General features: G+C 52.3%; 6 protein-coding genes across 6 annotated transcripts; 3 read left to right on the forward strand and 3 right to left on the reverse strand.

Annotated features, from left to right (window-relative positions):
* Positions 1 to 847: 847 nt before the first annotated feature.
* On the forward strand, positions 848 to 3006 carry PG994_011429 (sister chromatid separation protein; the record flags this gene model as incomplete). The annotated part of the gene is made up of 3 exons (XM_066862838.1): positions 848 to 1535; positions 1675 to 2302; positions 2463 to 3006. The coding sequence occupies 3 exons, from the start codon at positions 848 to 850 to the stop codon at positions 3004 to 3006; spliced, it is 1860 nt and encodes a 619-aa protein (XP_066711948.1).
* A 1520-nt stretch (positions 3007 to 4526) lies between these two features.
* Positions 4527 to 6690, reverse strand: PG994_011430 (uncharacterized protein; the record flags this gene model as incomplete). The annotated part of the gene is given in 3 exon segments (XM_066862839.1): positions 4527 to 5611; positions 5668 to 6376; positions 6388 to 6690. 3 exon segments carry the CDS (start codon positions 6688 to 6690, stop codon positions 4527 to 4529), a joined length of 2097 nt encoding a protein of 698 aa, XP_066711949.1.
* A 4389-nt stretch (positions 6691 to 11079) lies between these two features.
* Positions 11080 to 13391, reverse strand: PG994_011431 (uncharacterized protein; the record flags this gene model as incomplete). The annotated part of the gene is made up of 5 exons (XM_066862840.1): positions 11080 to 11124; positions 11180 to 11503; positions 11557 to 12039; positions 12309 to 12647; positions 12855 to 13391. The coding sequence occupies 5 exons, from the start codon at positions 13389 to 13391 to the stop codon at positions 11080 to 11082; spliced, it is 1728 nt and encodes a 575-aa protein (XP_066711950.1).
* A 926-nt stretch (positions 13392 to 14317) lies between these two features.
* Positions 14318 to 17154, forward strand: PG994_011432 (fanconi anemia group M protein; the record flags this gene model as incomplete). The annotated part of the gene is made up of 7 exons (XM_066862841.1): positions 14318 to 14485; positions 14603 to 15327; positions 15372 to 15891; positions 15953 to 16372; positions 16529 to 16859; positions 16923 to 17005; positions 17059 to 17154. 7 exons carry the CDS (start codon positions 14318 to 14320, stop codon positions 17152 to 17154), a joined length of 2343 nt encoding a protein of 780 aa, XP_066711951.1.
* Positions 17155 to 17321: 167 nt separating this feature from the next.
* Positions 17322 to 17864, forward strand: PG994_011433 (fanconi anemia group M protein; the record flags this gene model as incomplete). The annotated part of the gene is made up of 1 exon (XM_066862842.1): positions 17322 to 17864. One exon carries the CDS (start codon positions 17322 to 17324, stop codon positions 17862 to 17864), a length of 543 nt encoding a protein of 180 aa, XP_066711952.1.
* Positions 17865 to 19001: 1137 nt separating this feature from the next.
* Positions 19002 to 20345, reverse strand: PG994_011434 (uncharacterized protein; the record flags this gene model as incomplete). The annotated part of the gene is made up of 3 exons (XM_066862843.1): positions 19002 to 19250; positions 19271 to 20206; positions 20244 to 20345. 3 exons carry the CDS (start codon positions 20343 to 20345, stop codon positions 19002 to 19004), a joined length of 1287 nt encoding a protein of 428 aa, XP_066711953.1.
* Positions 20346 to 20555: the final 210 nt, after the last annotated feature.

A 20555-nucleotide genomic window follows, 5' to 3' on the forward strand; every position in this document is an offset into this window, starting at 1 on the left:
CGTGTCCCAGGGGTCCAGAATCCCATACACATTCCTTATTACATACTCGATCAATGAAAAGTTACATAATTACTTGTTTCAACCAACCGTTCTTATGCATATGGGTGAGAAGATAACCTAGGTTAGCTGGAGCCTGGAGGCAACAAGGTTGTAAGTGGTTGTATGTAGTTGAAGCATTCGCCACAGCACAGCCACACCTGCAAGTCAGTCATCAGTCGTGCACCTAAAGCCGGGATTTGCAGGGTCTAACTGGACTATTGTTCCAACTAAGCCCGAGACGGCAAGGAGAGAGACAAGAGAGCAGCTTTGCTGCCTGGGTCACCTGGGATCGATCCATGGCTTCCACTGTTAGACTGTTGCCACAGAGACAAGTGGTCGCAAAACTCCACGTTGCTTGTTCAACATCTCATTTCCAGCAAATGAAAAACCTCCTCGCCATTGAACACCTTGCAAAGTTTAGCATCGTGAGACCTGCTGCCTTTCATTTTGCTTGCCTCAGCAGTTGGAGCTTTGCTCGTGATAGCCGAGAGTTTTAGAGCTCTTAGTTGCGCACTTCTCGTCCAGGCCAGACGTCATTTCTGCGTGTCTCACAAACACCCATTGTCAACATTAATTAAAGCAAGCGGAACACTGCAGACAAGATAGCAACTTGCACCTGCCCCAGGCATCCGGTGAAGCCCGCCAACAAGACTTGTCTTGGCTTGCTTGGAAGGTCTCTTTCATCCCCATCTACTTGTTTTCTTTTCCCGCATTTTATTTTTCACCAAATCTCACCGAGCTACGACGCGCAACATGTCGGACACGGAGGAGATATCTACAGCCAGGCTTTGACGCCAAGTCGTTGACCATGCCGCGACTTCGATCGGTTCTTGTCGCTCACAACGTCAGCTATCCTGCTACCGCCAAGAAGGCTCAGCTCGTCGAGATATTCAACGAGAACATTGTGCCACAGGCCAAGAAGATCCTGGATCGCCGTGCGAAGGCTAAGAGATCTAGCAAAGGCATCGTCGACGCTGAACGTGGTCAGAGCATAGTTCCCTTCGCCGAACAAGAGGACTTGGCGCCTCCTCCATCCGTCCGAACAACACGTCGCTCTCAGTCGCCCAGGAAGGCATCAATGCGCATCAAATCCGAAGAGCCCGACCATACCATCATGCCACACGCACGGAGTCCCTCCAAACGCCAGCCGCGAGCCTCCAGCCGTCAGTTACAACCATCAGACACCGATACTGGACTTGATACAGATAGCGCTCGGAGGTCGCGAAGTCCGCGCAAGAAGCTGGAGACTGTACCGCAGCTTAAAGCCGAACAGTCCGACGAGTTCTTCAGGCGTACATCGGGCATGTTCACTTCGGACAACCCATTCCAGAGCGGCAGCTCCCCGCCCGCGGAGGTGTCTAGTAGCCGACGCAGGACTGCCGGCCATGAGACTTCGCGACCAACAAGCAGCTCATCAACGCGCAGACGGACCCATGACCCTGCCTACACCTCGGACACGTATGATGCGCCCTTGCGACCTCAAACCCCAGCTAGTCGTATGGTCCGTAGCAAAACGCCCGAGATGACACCAGACCCCACGATAGAAGCGGGAGAAGAATTTACTATCGAGGAGCAGCTTGAACTTGCGGCCGAAGAAGCTACTACTGGACAGGCGGCTATGATCCCGAGGCAGAGTCGGCTCCCTTTCTAAAGCCAACTGGGGTACCTCGTTGACGGTTATGGCGGTAACTGCTCTGAGTGTATTCGCTGGATGGTACCGACAAGAAAAGATCGCTATCGGGTACTGTGGTGTCGGCCGGTCGATAGGGTCTGTCCCCACTGAGATACCGGTTCCTGAATGGGCGCAATCCGTCCTCCCTCCAGAGATCGAGGTGCCACAGTATGTCTTGGAGACGTTGGAACCCGTGTGCGAACCTTGTCCTGCTCATGCGTACTGCACTGGTGACTTCACCGTACAATGTGAACCGGATTATATCCTCAAGCCCCACCCCCTATCACTTGGTGGCTTCGTCCCTCTTCCACCCACGTGTGAGCCTGACGGCGAAAAGGTCCGCCGCGTTAAGGCGGTGGCGGACAAAGCGGTCGAGGAGCTGCGCGAACGCACAGCTAGGTTCGAGTGTGGCGAACTCGTCAACGAGGAAGGCGGCAGACTTGAGTCTCCAGCCATAGAGGAACAGGAACTCAAGGAGGCCATCAACCAGAAGAGGAGTAAGAAATTGAACAACAGGGAGTTTGAAGATCTTTGGGGTAGTGCACTTGGCGAGGTCAAGGACCGCGAAGAGGTTGAGGTCAAGGTTGAGGAGTAAGTCTTTCTCTCCCTTTTCGTTCCCGGCTTTCTCTATCCGTACCGCGGGTCTTCTAACCAATCCATATTCTGACATACAACTAACCAGACCACAACCCACCACAATAGAGTACGAGATTCCCGAGGTGTTCCAAACACCTACCCTATCGTCCACCAGTCTCGCTCGAGTTCCCATCCGCTGCGCCGTCAAACGATCCATCCGACTCGGGCTGGCGCGATATCGTTTCCAGATTAGTACTCTGATTTCTTTTGTGCTCACCGCTATTTACGCCCGTAGACGGTACCTTTCGAGCAAGAAGGCTGCTGCCCAGGTTCCAGCACTTGTGGACCTTGTACTGGAGCGACTGGCGAATCAAAAGCAGCTTGGGGAGGATATTGATGACCCATGGTTGTTCCTGCCTAACCTCCGGGACGACGTGTTGAGAAGCATTCACTCATTAAGTCAACGAGAGAAGATATGGCAGAGAGTTCGTGCAGTTGTGGAGCAGAACAGTAATGTGAGGACCAGCCAGCGGGAAGGCCGGAGCGGCGAAGTTGGCAGAGCATGGGAATGGATAGGCCCGACGGCTGGAGATAGTAGACGACGGCGCAGAAGTGGACGGGTGTCTTTCGGCCCTGACGTGAAGTCCGAATCCAGCTCGCCCGAAGAGGAGAGGTCGTATTTGCATCAGAAGTGGGAGGAGGGGCGGCCCATCTATTAGGACGCCAATGAGAGATGTAATGAGATGTGAAGATATGGCAGACGAGGTCTGAGGCGTCGGTAGGCGTTCTGGTAGATTGGTTTGCGGGAGGCAATTTACGACGCACTTGCACTTTCAACGTCGCGCGAACCCTGGTGTTTCGCTTGTTCGACGAGGAGGAAGTACTATTCTATACCTTACTTCATTCGTAATTGCTGGTATGTCAACAGAAGAAAGAATGTTACGGCCCTTTCTGCTGGAAACATGCCCATTCAGGAGATCCTTCTTCCGCGATTGTATCTTACGAAACCTAATTCTGTTGCCCTTTTCGAGTTGATAATGCCTGGTAGTAACCTGGGGACGACGAGACTCCTCCAGATAATGATAGCAGTTACATCATGTATAAATCCGATATTTCGATAGTTGAGTCTGAAGTTAATCCATTGCCGGTGTTACACATGATTCGAACCCGGCTTGTCTCCTTTTGCCTATACTATTACCTTCCCGACATATCCGCCCTCCACCAGGGCCGGGCACTAGGCAGCATTCATCCGTCTATTCATCCAGTCAGGGAGTGCATGAACAATCACAAAACCAGGTCACGCCTGCTCAAGCAATGCAATGCGTTGCTAGACGATTTGTATTATGTGATTTATATATTTGCTATTCCGAGCACTCCACTCCCCATCTTCTGGACGGAGAGCGAGTAGAGTAGTACATGGTTCAACTTCACATACCAACACGCTAATGGGAATTCAAGACGTCGAATCCTCCTCCTCCTCCTCCTCCTCCTCGCCCTCTTCTTCTTCCGTCTGTCTCGTCTCCTCGGCTCTTCCTCCTCCTGCGCGGCTCCCTTATGGTATCATGCGTGATGTACGTATATCCAGAGGAACGTCAGTAGGTCGGGTAGAGCCATGCGATCGTATGGCCAGGCTATTCGCAGATCGCGGATCTAGACCCAATAGGTGTAGGAAAATGGTAGTAGAAAATAGGTACATGAAAATTATATCATTGCGCCGGCTATAGCCGAGACGATATGACTTTTTGCTTCTTCGTTCGAACTGGTGCAGGAACACGTCCTGGCGCGCGTAGAGTCTCGTAGACTCGGTCGAGGCTTGTGATAATCTAATATGACAAGAAGGTGATGAGAGTGGTGGCAAGGGCGATGACAATTGATGATAGGTACGCGCGACACCCCGGCGCTGCTGCGCCTGAAGAGGAGAAGCATAACATTGTTATGTGTAGATAGTCCATCTAGGGATCATGCGGCAAGCGCCCATTCTTCTTTTATGACTAAAAAACATTGAAGCGCCGGCCGACCCGCCCGCTAGGGGCCCAAGGGAATATGCGTCTTGTGAAAGTGAATGACCGTTGAAATGCCGCTCCATAGGGGGTATAAACGATGGACATGAAAAGTATATATAACAATCAAAGTTTCGTGACAGTGTCGTGAAGTATATGTGCAAGCATTGAATATCACCAGTCAAAAAACGGGAATGGCCAAGGCGGCACACCGGATGCCCAGCAGCGCCATTCTGTTCTTACAGCCTGTTGTTGTTCTCACCACCGAGGTTCAACCAGCTCATATCATTCGAGGTGGAAGCCGTGGGTAGCTGGGGCTGATTCGAAATGCCAGTGGGAGGACGGCTGATTCCCGGCGGGCCCAGGTGAGTGGTGTATACGCTCGCTGTGTAGGCGCTGCTGGGGGCTCGGTCGTGGCCCCAGGGCTTCTTGGCCACTGTTGGATCCCACTGCTCATGAACGCTTGGGGGGATGCCGCTCGAGTACCCAGACGATGAGGTGCTGGAAAGCGGTCGCTCGATCTGGCCCGACATGCCCTCAGATATCTGGCTGTTGATGTGCGATACTGCTGGGCTGCTCGAATGCACGCGACTGAAAGACGGGCGGCCTTCCACTTGTAACGGCGGCACGGTAGCCGAGTCCTGGGTCATCCGGTGCACATCTGAATAATGCGAGCTATCTTCCGATGCCTGGGTCTCTCGGCGGCTCCCAGGACCAAACCCTAGAATGTTCAGGGTGCTTCCACCAGACCAATACCGGTTCCATCCGGAGCTCCTTCTCGTTTCTCCGTCTCTGTTCACTGCTGGGCCGTTCCTAGGCTTTGGATCCTCGACTTCAGCAGCAAAAGATACACCCTTTTCGTCTCTCGACTCAAAGATTGGCGAGGTGCTCGGCTGGGGCACTGGTCGTCCGATAGTGCTCTTGAACTGCTTGGCTAGTATGCTGCTGACTGAGCTGCGTTTAGAGACACCACTGTTTTGACTGTTCTGGCGCTCGACGGCAGCTGGCTTCTGTATTTTACCCATTAGGATCGCCATCGACGAGAAAGATCCTGCTGACTCCTGTTGGCCGTGGCCTCGGTAATATCCACCAGATGCCTTGGCCTTGTTAGGAAGGTAGTCTTGCTTCTCCGGAACCCCGCTGTCTCTTCGGTTATGGCCTTGTTCCATGTAGGTCTGTCGCTGCTTCTTGCGTCGCAACCAGAACAACAAAGCAATGAGCATGATAGCGATACCAAAGATGACACCGAGTGATATACCGAGTATCTGGCCGGTTTCCATCTTCTTGGGGGCTGAAGCAGCCGCAGGGGTGTGGCGGCGGCGGTCTCGGTCGGCGCGGGGATTGCCAACGGGGATGGGACATCGGTCGGATCAGATGTACTGGAGGTAGGTAGCGAGGCGATACCAATGTCTCCAGTCCCAACCAGCTTGGCCGTGGCATTTTCCCAGCAGTTTTGTCGGGCATTGAATATACAGAAGACATCATTGTCGTTCCCTCCTGACATAACAACCAGGCCATCTGGACCCGAAGCCAGTGAGTATTGATCCCGCACAGTCGTTGGTGCCAGAGTTGCGTTGTATTTCGGCCAATTACTCGCAGTCAAGTCTCCCTCCGAAAACCGGCTGGGGCTCTTTGCCTTTCTGATGGGCGTCGACTTGACCACTGGCCCTGCAGCGTCCATCAATACCGTCCGTTGCACCTCGTTTGGTGACTTGCTCATATCGAAGGTATAGAGGTGCTTGCTTCCATCATCGGCTATCAGCAACGATGCCTGCACCTGTGTTGTACTCTTCGTTATAGGCTCGGCGAGGGTGCTGCCTGAATCACTCCAGCCTGCCTTGCCGTCGAATAGCATGACCTTTGTATTCGTTGCGTCGCCACCGACCATGACAGCTTGTGTCTCGGACCACTGTAAAAGTATAGGAGCAATCGCCGGAGGGGCAATTGACGGCCAGGACTGAATTTCGAAGGGTTCCGAAGCACCAATAGTAAAGGTTTGGGATGATAAGTGTTGTGAGCCATCTTGTGCTCCGGCGTATACCAGTATCGAGTCGGAAGCGTTGAGATAGACAGCGCTGTCCACAGACGGCTTTGGGTCACCGAGACTGTCCAGTTGATCGACGACCACTCGCCAGTCGAGTACGTGAACTTCTGGAGACCTTTATATTTGGGGTCCGCCAACGTTCCTCCTACAATGTACAGACCTGCCTTCGAGGTGTCCTTGGGCGTCGAGCCCACGCAGACTCCGCCTTCCACCGCTGTCCCATTCGCTAACTGCTTCCATTCCTCCTTCTCTTCCAACAACAGCGACTGGAGCCCTTGCGATGAATATTCATACAGTGTGTTATCGTGGATGACCGAGCAAGCGCCCGTGAGGGACACTGCTGGTTTAGGGAGTGGCATCTTCGCTGACCCCTAATCAATGGCGTCGACGACGGGATGATGCGGCGTATCCAAAGCACCAAAAAAAGAAGAAACTGAAGTTTCGAGCTGCCTTGATCACTATATCATTGTTGGGGAGATTGAAGTAAGCCGGGGCGCAGGTTTGGCCAGGGAGACCCTCGAACGTCAATTGGTCAGTGTTGAGGCGCAGTCAATGCCTGTAACAGCGAACGATGGCAAAGGAGATAGCTGTGACCAGACTGACTTTGACAAATGGAAGCGTCCTGGGACTGTTTGCCAATGTCTTCTGGATAGCAATAGCCCTATTGGATGTAATTCGTTCCGAAATTCTTAATTCCGGAAAAGATGAACGTCCCGCCGGCTCAAAGAAAGAGTGCTCGTCTCAAGTCCAGTGTCGAGCAGCGCAACGGGGATCTAAGCCGCCGGAGCAAACGAAGGGAGAAGATGGATGATGAGACCGTCAAGATCGTCTGGGGCAAACGACGAGTACTGCGTGTTCCCGGAGTACTCGCTTAATCCCGTGCTTGACTTGACCAACGACGAGCGGCAAGCAGCTCGACAAACCAGAAGTCTCGGGCGGGAAAAGTCAGAAAGATTGCGCGCGCGCAGGCGGGTTGGAAGGAGTGAATCAGTGAGTGATCTACGGAAACAAAGTTTTGATGAGCGCAATGTTTCCGGTGTCGAAGGCCGGGGGGGAGCAGGTCAAGAGAGGGAGGGAAACACCAGCCAAGCCGCTTCTTGGTGTTCCTGAAGGACTTCGTGTCGCAGGATATGGGGGTAAAAAAGCGGAGACGTTTAACCCGTTGGACGCCTTTGCCAAAGCGAGCCTCTCCTCCGACCGAGGTTCTACTGTCTTATGCGTCGTGGGGGACTGGGAGGACGAGACTACTCGATCCCGGCAGATAGAGTTCTGCTAGCTAGCTATCAAGATCAACCAGATGAGGTTGGTGGTTCGAGATGACGATGAAGACGGTTAATGTCAGCTGACGTCTCTCGGCGAACGGTGAATATCACTTTAGGCAACAAACACAGGAAGAAAAGAGAGAGAGAGAGAGAGAGAGAGTGTGTGTGTGTGTATGTGAGGAGAGAAAGAGAGGCGCGTTCGGAATCACCACCAACACCCGACAGGGAGCAAATACGACGAACGGATACTGTCTGTCTGCAGAGAGAGCGATGGGCAAGCGAGTTGGATGGACAAGGGGTGTCAGCGTGATGTTAGATGGCGGATTATCCACTAAGAGAAGCAGGCGAAGACGACCCCTGATGGATGTCTGCGTGTATCCAATCAGACTCTAGACTACGGCCTAGGGCTCCCATGGGCGTGTGGGAAGTTGAAGGTGACTGGTGATGGGCCATGTACCTGCAAACTGGCGCAACCGACTAGTGATTCCGATGTAGAGCGGCACCATGCAAGTACCCTGTGGCCTAGGAGGGGGCCGGCTTTTAGCACATTCTGCATGGGGGCCCTGCTGGGTGGGTTGCAGAAAGAAAGGGGGGTGGGGACGTGATTTTCCCTTTTCCCATGCGGAAAAGCAAAGCATAATAGCAACGGCCTCGGTCTCGTGGTGGATGCCCGTCTCTCGACTCTTGAACGGAGCAAATTACCATCGCATGGTCGTATGTGACAGTGTCGTTCGTATGCGACGCAACCGTCGTTCCTATGTAGCTTCCGGCGGGGACGTTGGGTCGGTCGCTAATTCTAGCAAGTACAAGCATTACCATAGCCTTGCGCTCGGCCGCCTCACTGCTGCCTTCAAAAAACGAGGATGATCATTGATCGCGATGAGATGTACCTCGATGGCGTTATCTCTGGCAGGGTAAGATCCAGTTTCGCTTCCCACGGCACACCTAGCCACACCAAGGGACCAAGACGGGACAGACGAGCGCCAAAAGACAACAGGTCAGCCAGCAGCGGTCTGCCAGGTTAATTTAATCTAGCTCTTAGATCGTATTCTATGTTAGGCGGTTCAGGCTGGTCCCTTGCTTTTGCCTATGCCTAGTAGTACTACTACTAAAAGAGAACAGCATTCATTACCTGCCAATAACCCTCTTTTTGTGTTGGTGTTACACCTTAAGAAGCACGCACGTTGCATTTTGCAGGCTCACCGGACAGAACACCGGAGACACTTGGGCTGCAATGGCAGCTGTCGTAGTATCCTAGCTTCACAGTATCACAGACTCCTGCGAGTTCCTGTCCACTGCTCTCGCAAGTCTGGCGAGTCTGAGGGTAGTTAGGTAGTTAGGGTATTTCTTAGTTTGGACAGTTAAGCAGGTAGGTGGTAGTTGCAACTAAAAAAGCCCCAATCACCAATGCGACCGCGCCGGCTGCAGGCGGAGGCGCTGTCGGCGGCCACTAGCCAGCCAAGGTAAGACTATTTTTATGAAACACCCCATCCATGCAGACGACACCCTCCTGAGCTAAGGGCAAAGGGCACGCATGTGAGGAAAGTCATCCATCCATCAATCGCATTGCCGGTTTTTCTTTCTTTTCGAGGGTCGGTAAAGAAACGAAACTCTAGGCCGGCATCGGTGCTGATGGAAATGTATGGAATTCCATGTATGAACAGCTGTTCTCCCCCACCCCCTCTCCCCTTCTTCTTTAGAGACGATGACGCGGAAACGAAGCTTATTACATTGGCAGGTGGAATGTCGGCAACAAACCCCGACGGGCGTGCATGGCCCCGTCTGGGGGATGCTGGCAAACGTACTGTACTGTCGCGACCCGATCGACCGGAGTCTTTTACACGTTGTAGGAGCAGGTGTTTTGAATTATCGCCCAAAGCCTCTTTTGGAGGCAGTAACGCCATGTGGCTGGCAGGCCTGGGCAGTGCTTGTGCCATGCGGTTTCTCTACCCCTTGGTAACGGTTAGGTTCCGTCTGTCTTACTAATTGTCTTACCGTGAGGGAGGAAGTATCCGTGTCCGTATCAACTAAAGAACAAAGGGATGTTGGCGAAAGCAATGTGTCAATCCCCATGTGTCAATCCCACGTGTGGCTGGATAATCTATTCGCATACACGGGATGCTATTATATAAATATAATTGACCAAACTGTTAGAGTGGATGGATGATATTGAAATCATCGTAAGCTCGGTCAAGCTGCTTGTAGGAGGTGTAGCTCCAACCCCGGCGTCGCATCTTTCTCTTGGACGTATTTCCTGTCCGCCCTTGGCTCGTCGTAGTAGTGTAGCACCTGACACCCAGCCGAGAACTCCGCGCTTCTGGGCTCGCACCCATGCGCAAAGATGTCATGGCTGTCCGCAGGCGGTCGGCCTTCCTGGCCATTATGCTCTTTATGACATCTTGGATGCGAGTCGGTAGGATCGAAAACTCCATGCAAGATTAAAGGGTGGGAAGGGAGGAGCCGCCCGATACGCAGAGGGCCATACGACAGAGCATGGGTTTGTTACTTAGCCAAGTATGTACAGAGGCCAGAATGAGTGGCCGTCAAAGTATACTATTAATGCTCCTCAATACCAGGCGTGTAATGCATTCAACCTCTACCTTCATGGTTCACTTTGCAGTATAAAATTACTGATCGAGTGTGTGGATGTGTGATGGATGATGGATGATGGATGATGGATGATGGATGACGGATGTCTCAATCTAATGGCTATCTAAGCTACAAGCACTGTATAACGCCAAATGCACCTCCGCCAGTCATTCCTTAGCGCCGAGAACGAAGACATTCAGAGCCGTCCAACGAAAGCGCGCGCTACCCAACCAAACCAGCGAAATCCGCTCTCTTTGCCACCGATTGGTCCGTAGTGACTTCTTCTCGAACAATTCCTCTGATGGGCATTGCCGTTGCTGAAGAAATCCAAGCTTTCTTTGGCTCCGGTTTTTTCATGCAAAGATAGACGTGACGGCGACTACGAATCCTCAGTACTCCAGTCCTAGTCCTAGTAAAGAGGAAACGATGTATGTATGCATCAATCACACATGAGATGAGGGCCAATCCACCATGCAGGCCCTAGCCTCTCCCGGAACCACGTCAAGCATGCCATGTGAAAGCCGAACAAGTGCGGTGTAATTGAGATTTGCCTTTCTCTCTGTGCTGCCAAATCGAACGCTAGGAATCCACCACTATCCCGTCGTTGGGCCTGGTATCAAGTGTCAAACGAGGCATCCATACGGGAACCGTTGTCACCAAACAGCTCCAGTTCGGGCCAGTCTGTCTCCATCTCCACACGCTGTTCGGCATGCGTCGAATTTGGATTTATATATAAGTACAATAACACACTCCGCCCAAGTGCTAGATTGGGCTCGCTGCTCGCTATGACTCTGGAATGAGATGACCGGCCACCTGAAAGCCATAACTCCTTGCCAATGCATCCTTTTTCTAACCCATTGTCGGATATCACCACTAACTATCATAACCGTAACCATCTCAGACGGGACCTGTTCCGGTGAAGGCGTCTGCGGGTAGAGAAGCCTAGTTGATGTTAGTCTTGAATCGTGGTCATGTATTTCTTGTCCCTTTAACTTACTCGTTTTTCGTTGAACGTAGCCAGGGCCTGGTCAAAGACCCAGTTGGCAACATCGAGACACATCCTGGAGTATTCCTGGTTCATGCCAGTCTGCCTGCAAAGCTCCGCCAGCATTTGCTGTTTCTGGACGTCTTCTGCTGAGACGGGTACCAGAGGAGCAACAGGGACTGCAGGAGTTGCGACTGCTGGTCCGAGAACAGGAGGAAGGGGGTTGTATGCTTTCAGAGTAAGCACGTCGCTGGCGACGCGGATGGGATTCCGACCAGGAGCACCCGGGCCCAGTAGAATAGTGCGAGAGAAACTCCTCCTAGTAGTGACCTTAGTCTGGGATCTTGGTCCTCGAATTCGCCATGAAACGTTATAATCATCCCGTCTACACCTGCCATACTCTGGCCAGACAGGTCGGCAAGGCCACTGATGGGATGACAATCGATAATGTACTTGTCAAACTGCGTGGCAAGATCGGGATGTCGTGTAGGCGGAAGTTTCCGCCAGACATCTTGAATAACTGCGGTGCCGCTGAAAAGACGCTGCTGTCGAGCATGCGTTGTGGTGATCTTAACATGGTTCCTGGAGAACTTGATGTACGAGCCCCACTGAGGAAGCGGAATGTCTGGCGGATGGGAAGAACGACCGTTGACAGACAGCGAGAAGTGGCTGTACTCATCATAGTACTTAGCAGCAAGGCTTGGTCTATCCATGTCGTAACCTCTGATGAAATCGGTGATGAACTGTTCGCCTACGCCATTGATATCACGGAAATTGGGGCCGCTTTGCGAAATGGGCGTGGGCTTGTTGGCAAGCTCGGCAGCAGCCACCTGCTCGGCAGTCCGAACTTGAGTACCGCTCAAGTTCTGCAACTGGGAAACCACGACACCAACTCATCTTTGTAAGTCGGGTTCGAGACGTCGATGGGGTTGTTGATCAAGAGAAGGGTCTCGAGCTTGCGCAGGCGGTGTTGCCATTTCCTCAAGCCCCTGAGTTCCTTGATCGAGTTGTTCGAGAGATCCAGATGGATAAGATCGGGAAAGTTTCGGTAAGAGTCATGACCTGACCGACGTCGTCGATGTTGTTGCCAGCAAGAGTCACACTCGAAATGGCATCGCGCTTAGCCTGTGCGGTTTTGAACTGCTCGTCGCAGATGACCATCAATGCTCTGAAGAGTTTCTGCGGAGTGCTTTCCTGAAACATATTCATCTGAATGAGCAGATGCGTCGCTACCAAGGCTGGATAGATTCAAGAGCTTTTGTCCAGGATCATATCGCTGAGCCAACATCGTTCTGAGATTCTCCTTGACATCTTGCGTTTGGGCTGAAAGGCTGGAGGCTTCAGCGCCGTTAGGTGCTCGATCGTCGGCCTCGGTGATGTGGACCTTAGTGCCGGCCCAATCAAAGCCGTTGACTTTCATAATGTGCTCGGCATCTTCCTTGCTTGCCGTGATGTAGACGAGGTCACCTTTCAGTTGTGACTGCTAGACGTTAGCAAGGCTGTAAAAACCTTGGCAACGATCCAGGATTCCGGGATAGGTACACGCGGCGCGGTTGTCAAGAGTATCCGTCTCCTCGTTGTCTGCGAGCTATACGGCATAACGAGTTTGGAGATGATGCGTTGCTTCGTAAACCCCCCCCAGAGCCCCCAGATACGCCTTGCTTCGACTTCGGATATAAACACATACCTTCTTTATCCTGACGGAGTGGCTGAGCTTTCCAGCAGTTGTGGCCTTGCGCTCGAGAAAGATCAGAAGCTCCTTCAAACCGCCGCCTTCATTGTCTCTCGCTTTGCTATGTTGAAGGCCTTCGACTATTAATGTTTTGGTGTTTGTCCCATTGATGGGGCGAGAGTTGCGAGTGTGCCGGGAGGATGGGTCGATTCCTTGAGAAATGCGCGAATGCAGACTTCCAGTTCCTCCTTGTATCACTTTGGCGACCATGTGCGACGCCTTCGTTGTCGGTCTCGGGGGCCGTGAAGACGATGCATTCGTTCGAGTGAGCTTGCGCGTAGATCCAACAGGTGTTGGGTTGCTTTTCTTGCCGCGACTACCGGCGCCATTAGCGGCGGCGGCTGCGTCCATGTCCAAGTCTCCATCTCTGTCGACTCTGATGGGCCCTCCGGTGCGGCGCTTTGCAATACCACCTCGACTTGCTGATTTCCCTGAAGCCGCGCCTCGCGTGTTATTGCGAGGGGCGCTATTCCGGGGTCCTGTAGGAGCCATCGCGGGAAGTTTTGTTGGTGGGATAATCAGGTTCAGAAGAGACGAGGAGCAATCAAGACTGGTGGTGAAGCCGTTGTGTGTTGTAGTGGCAACGAAAGAAAGGGAGGATAGCGCTATGGTTTTAAGTGCCCGCCGAGGGTAGGCTACCTCTGCGAGTGAGGATTGAATTCATTCGGTGATCAAGTTCAATCGGAGAACCTTGAGTGATGGATACTGATGGAACTGAGTATCTCTGGAAGGGATTCGCAGCTTGGTTGGGAAAGATGTCGCGCGAGGGCAATCGAAGGGTGATGAGGAACAGAATAGAATGGGCAACGGAGATCGGTCGCGAATTGAAAGGCAGTGACGTCTGAACAAAGACTTTCCCGCTCGTACGGGAATGACAAGGAAAATTGAGGTGTTGGGGGTGCACGGCTGTTTGGGAGGAAGATGACTCAGCTAATGGCCAGTCAGCTGAGCGGAAATCTGAGGCTTGCATCTTTCTGCCTGGGCCCACTAATCAGGCAGCTGCGCAGGAACCTGAAGCTTGGATAGCTTCAGCCTTGAAGTGCCTAATTGATAAGAGCTTGAAGCTTACCTAGGAAACCTACCACGCCGTTACGGTAGGTAATTTGAAGTCTTCCAATTAAGTGCACGCACTCTATGACTGTATTTTGCGCATTCCAACGTTTTAGGTGGATAGGTACTCCGTATAGATAGGACCTTTTTATAAATAGAAAAACATTCATCGCGTATTTGGGTAGGAAGGTTTTTAAGTATTGGTACGTAGCTCTTGTGAGTGGCGGGGCCGCTATCATGTGATCTGGTGTTAAGAAGTCCCCACTGCCGAACGCGTCTACTTCGAATCACCAGCATTCGACCAGCACCATTCGTGTGGTGGGATGTCCAGAATCGCCCAATAATAAGGCTCGCCACAGCGACTGACCATGGATTCAGACGAGTTCGACGACGACATCGCAGACGAAGATCTGATCCTCGCTGCAAGTCAAGCTCCCAATAACTTCAGGCCGTCGGATAGTACCACCAACCCGAAGCCCCATACCTCGCGCCTATCTGAAGCGCAAGGTGGGAATGGCTTCGAGAAACGCCCGACAGTAAGTGACAAACACACAGTTATCCTCGTACTTTCGCGCATCCAGTATTCGCTTGTGGGAATTCATCAGGCTTGATCCCCAACCGCTTTTCATAGTCCATGGCATTGACATTTGCAGGGTGTTCGATCCATGCCAAGTCGCAATGAGCCTTTAGTCATTGATCTAGACGAGCTGCCTTCAAATGCTTTTTCCAGTTCTCCAGATTTCCATCAAACGGCCCTGCCTCATCAAGATGGTGGCCATCGTCCTCGGGTTACTGGGCCGACTCGGGCATACCATCAAATAACGTTGACCGGTCAGCCTGTTCAAAGCCAGGGCAGCAACGGCGTGGCACCATCTACCCAAAGGGCCAATAGCAACCGTGTGTTTCGTGCAGGCTTGCCAGTAGAAGCGCCTACGCATCATGAAACCGACACAGAGGCTATGAAGACCTGGGTATACCCTACCAACCTTGGGCCAATTCGTGATTATCAATATTCCATCGTGAATGCTGGACTCTTCAACAATACGCTCGTAGCCCTTCCGACCGGACTGGGCAAAACATTCATCGCAGCAACCATCATGCTCAACTACTTCCGCTGGACGAAAACGGCCAAAATCGTCTTCGTTGCACCGACCAAACCACTAGTGTCGCAACAGATCGATGCCTGCTTCAACATAGCTGGCATCCCAAGGTCAACGACCACGCTCCTGACTGGTGAAGTTTCTCCTGCTCTGCGCGCAGAAGAATGGGCGACGAAACGCGTATTCTTCATGACTCCTCAGACTATTCAGAATGACCTGTCGACTGGCGTAGCCGACCCCAAATCCATTGGGCTGCTCGTTGTGGATGAAGCCCATAGGTCTACTGGAATTATGCATATGTGAAAGTCATAGATTTCATCAGACGCTTTTCCAAGAGCTTCAGGGTCCTGGCGTTGACTGCCACCCCTGGCTCGACTGTCGAAGCAATCCAAGAGGTTATTGACAATCTTGGTATATCACAAGTCGAGATCCGTACTGAAGAGTCCCTTGACATCCGTCCATATGTACATTCAAGAATCGAAGACATTGTGGTCTTGGATCCGTCGGAAGAGATGGGTTTTATTAAAGAACTGTTCAGCAAAGCCCTCAAACCACTCGTCGACAAGTTGAGTTCGCAAAACATATTCTGGGGCCGCGACCCAATGTTTATGACCACTTACGGCCTGATGAAAGCCAGGCAGGACTGGGGTCGTAGTGCTGGTCGTCATGTCAACGAAGGGGTAAAACACATGATCATGGCAGTCTTCAATATCCTTCAGAAGCTGGCTCATCCGATCAAGCTGTTGAACTTTCATGGGATCAAACCCTTTTATGAGCATCTTGTCCAATTCAGGGACGAGGTAGAGGGGAAAGGCGCCAAGGGTGGTAAGACCAATCGGCAGGTTACTGAATCCCCTGATTTTCAAAAGATGATGTCCACTGTTGGGGCTTGGGGTCAAAAAGGAGGGTTTCGTGAGCCATCCCAAGCTCACGCATCTTTCTGAAACCGTCCTTAATCATTTCATGGATGCCGGTGAAGGCCGTGAAGGTGGTGGTTCCTCTAATACCAGAATCATCGTCTTCAGCGAGTACAGAGATAGCGCCGAAGAGATTGTACGGGTTTTGAACCGCCACCAGCCCATGATCCGGGCCGCAGTGTTTGTGGGCCAGGCTGACACCAAGAAGTCGGAGGGTATGAAGCAATCCGAGCAAATCGAGCGGATCCAGAAATTCAAAGAAGGGGTCTTTAACGTTCTAGTGGCCACGTCAATTGGTGAAGAAGGGTTAGACATTGGCCAGGTCGATCTCATCATTTGTTACGATGCCTCATCCTCTCCAATCAAAATGCTGCAAGAATGGGGCGCACAGGGAGAAAGAGGGCCGGTAAGGTCGTACTGCTACTTATGCGAGGCAAGGAAGAGGACAAGTATACAGCGGCCAAGGACGCTTACAATCAGTTGCAGGCAATGATCTGTGATGGAAAGCGATTCAATTTCCGACACGACCTTTCGACAAGGATTGTGCCGCGGGGACATTAAGCCGCAAGTCGACAAGCGTCCGGTCGAAATACTCATTGAAAACACTCAAAACCCTTCTCTTCCGGAACCGCGGCGCGGAAGAGCGGCCAAAGCAAAGAAGAAACCCCTCAAGAAATTCAACATGCCGGACGGAGTGGAAACTGGCTTCACCAGCGTCGCCGCGATGATGGGGAACAAGCCGAAAGGCATACCAGAAGCGGTCGCGCCTCGCGAAGAAGACGATGTAGCAGACATCCCCAGTGTTCAACGAGTAGAGTTGAACGAGCAACAACGCAACACACTGCGCCACGCTTATCAGAATCTGCCTTTTTACCAACACAAAAGTGGAAAAGGTAGTTACAGTTGATGTGACAGCCCATCCTCGGGCCCAGAGATCCCTCTGCAAAACCTCACAGCTGAACCACGGCGAGCATACCAAGCGGTGCGTCAAGCTCCTGAAAAAGCTGTCGAAGATACAGTCAACAAACAGGAGCGACTTGTACGTATTTGGTGAAGTCGACCAGAGTCGCTACAGTGATCTGCCGTATCCAGACGACCCGTCAGAATCTGAGCTACTTGCGTCACGAGAGCCCACACCGAAGAGAGGGAGAGTGGGCTCCTCTTCTATGGATCGCGTTGAGAGAGTGAAGCCGGACCAAACGCATCTGTCCAAATCACAAGGGGGCCGTAGTGCCTGGGCCGCCAAAGCAAAAACAGATGCACAAAGTAGTACGCTCACCATCGGTCGGCGAGGTGAATGCAACGGATAGGTTGGTGGGTAGGGAAGTAGAAGTTCAGCTTCCGTCTATGCCAAAATGCCAACAACGCTCGGCACCTGCCAAACCCCGGAAGCGCACTTCTCGACCAGGGAGAACCCGAAAACAAAGAAGGCCACATCCCATGTTTATGACGAAAGTGCTGATGAAGGGGACGATTGTCGAAGAACAAGCGATCTCGAATTAACTGACGAATCAGACGATGGGTCTGATTTGGTCGGTTTCGTTGTGGACGATGGCGTACAGACTTCAAGTGTGCAACCAACTTCAAGCATGGTCCAACGTTCAAGTTCTCCAACTAGTCCTTCGACCTCTTCAATTCTAGGTCGGAACTCTAAGAGGGCACTTCGGGCATACGAGCCAGCTCTTTCTGCTACACAGGAAAGTGACATCGAAACCGATGATGATTTACCCCCGTTGAGACATATTGCTGCAACACAGCGCCAAACACAGTCATCAGCCCAACTTCATACAGATTCGGGAGACACTGAAGATGTTCTCGTTCAAAGAGCCAGGCGTGGCAACAGGCGAGCCATTGTATCTGATGATGAGGACGATGAAGACGAGGACGATGATGATTGAGGAGCCCTATAAAGGAATGTTTATGTACTCTACCACCACTGTGATACTAGCTAATGAATAGAGTTGTGATCATGCAAAGCTCGACATTGCTATAACACTAATATTGCGGCATGGTCTAGTACCAGTGTCCGATACCAACTTTTGCCCATTTCACTAAACTGACTAAATCTCAAATTTAATGAGTGGGATATCCGTATTCTCTAATCTCAACCAGATAAACGGGCGTCTCGAGGTGATTAGCAGTTCATGTAAAGAACAATGCCCAGCAGCGCAGGCATACATGTCCAAACACCGTAGCCACATCAAGTCCATTGTATTTGTATTCGGGCAAGGAGGCAAGTGCCATACGAATACGGTCGTCACGAGACTATTTGGAGCTGCTCGCTTGCTAGATCTCCGGGTGTGGTGGAAATAGGGGTAAGTGGGCACAAAACCACCAGCACTTACTCCGAACATCTCAAATGTACGTTAGACCCAACCCTTGTAATCGCACAGCCCAGATTGATGATGGATGAGCAAACCTATAAATTAAACCTAGGGACAACACAATTGATAGGTGCTTGGTAAGTTCGGGCAATACTTGACGTCTCAGGAGATTTCAGACATCCAGTCACTTCTTCCGTTTGATAGCTCCAGTAAAGGGGCCGCCTAGGAAATGTGTGGACCTGGCATTGCATCTATGATATAGCAAGGAAGGCACAAAAGAGAACATTGAAGAAATTCTATCCAAGGCAAGTGTCTTTCCATTATTGCCTATATAGGTAAGGCTATCCCTAAATTCACACGCGCTGCCAACCAAGCAAGCTACGCATGGCCCGATGAATAGATTCCAATTCCACAAATACGTTATTTAAATCGTTTATGCGGCTGACCGTCAAATTCCTGTAGCATCAATCATCTCGACATGTCGTCGTATCCGGACCGAAGTCCATCTCATCAGCCACTCTCGTCCAGCACACTCCCTGCAACGGCTCTGAACTTCCAGCCAGTTTCCCTAGCCCCTACGTTCGGATTCTGGAAAACCCCTTGGATATAAATCCCTTCGATGAGCCCTTTAGGACCAGCTCCTGTTGCCAATCTGGTATGTCCCGCGCAAGCACCGACTGCCCCGTTTGGGCATGGTCCGAAAACACATCATCAGGCAGTAACACCCTTGCCTACGACGCTCCCCCACCTGAAGCGCCTCAGGGTGCCTCCACTACTTCTAATAACCTCTCTTCCGCAGCTGCCGCCTTCGGCGACGGCAGTGCTGGCGTTCCCCACGCCTAAGCTGCTCAGAGTCTCTTGCCGGCCGACCTCCCGGCCGATGACATAACCAGCACCGAACCCGACCACGCTGACCAGCACCACTACGCCCGCACTAACGACCCACGTCAAAAGTGTGGACTGATGAAGGCCTCATCCACGTTCGATGAAGTCTTCTTCTTCTTGACCGCTCTCGGTTGCTTGCTGGGCGGGGTCGGGGTGGCGGCCCGCTTGCCTTTCTCGGAGCTCGGAGTGACCTCTTTAGACGACCCCGAGGGCGTTGGGACTGGATCGGCCCTTAGCACGCGGCCCTGGGCTACGGGTCGGTGTGTGGGGGGCATTAGCTCGCTCTCTGGTACAAAACAGAGATTCATAGGCTGGTTTCTGGCTGGGTCAGAACGGTCGCCCAACTCTTTGTCCCCATCCTTATCGCGACCCCTCGCCGCAGCAGCACAGCTCAGCAGAGTCGTCAAGCTTGCGCGCAGAGCAGCGTCGTTGTCAGCTTGGTAGCTAGGCGACATCAAGTTGGGTGCACGAAGATCGACTCGTGTAGTACTGCTACGCTGGCTGAAGGATGGGCGCGGGTGGTTTTGTGGTATACTGGAGCTGGTGGAATGACGGTGCTGCAGGTGCGACGGTGGATGGGAGAAAGCGTTGGGCTGTGGCCTAAAAGGCTCAGATGGCCGTCGGGTGCCAAGCGCGGTAGCATGATCATCATCGTCTTCCGCTTCGTCACTACTTTCCGGTGCAGCATGGTATACATTGCGCAGAGGAGTCGAGCCCGGTATATGCACCGACGTAATGTTCTCGGTAGATGAGGTGATGACGGGGTCTGAATCCGTCTCGCTCTCCTCGTATTCTTCCTGACTACTCGTGCCGGCTTGGCTGTACTGCACAGCACGGCTTGCCTGCTGTTGCTGCTGCTGTTGCTGTTGCTGCTGTTGGGCATAGAGATGGTTGTAGGATTGGGGGTGCAGGCGTCGCCTTCTGGCAGCATAAGCTGACGAACCGACACGTAAACCAGTCGTCACAATCTCGTCTCCGGGCAGAAGATACAGACGAGGACGATGGATGCGACGATACTTCGACCCAAGATTCTACGTCGCGAACGTTTGATCTCCCTTGCCTGCTGACTCCGGTGAACTCATAGGTGGATACGCCGTCGTTGTGGCGCGGTGGTTGCGTGGATGACCTCGTCGGCGCAGTGGAGTTGTTAACTCCGCCATCGCCGCCCATATTGGCCTGCGCGTTTCGAGTGTTCATTTCGTTCCCAGGGCTTTACGGCGGGAAAGGCATGAATGGAATCAATACGAAAAAGAAGAAGAAAAACGTATGATAAGGTGGCTGAAGGCGGGAAGTGTAACAAGCGGTCGTGTTAATGAAGGGGTTGTGTCCCTCACACACCGTCTCCCTATCGTTTTCCCTAACAGAGGTACCTAGCCCCAC

This window comes from Apiospora phragmitis, assembly GCF_038363925.1.
Source record: "Apiospora phragmitis strain CBS 135458 chromosome Unknown utg000010l:1.0-9815664.0:1.0-9183399.0, whole genome shotgun sequence".
Lineage (NCBI taxonomy): Eukaryota > Fungi > Ascomycota > Sordariomycetes > Amphisphaeriales > Apiosporaceae > Apiospora > Apiospora phragmitis.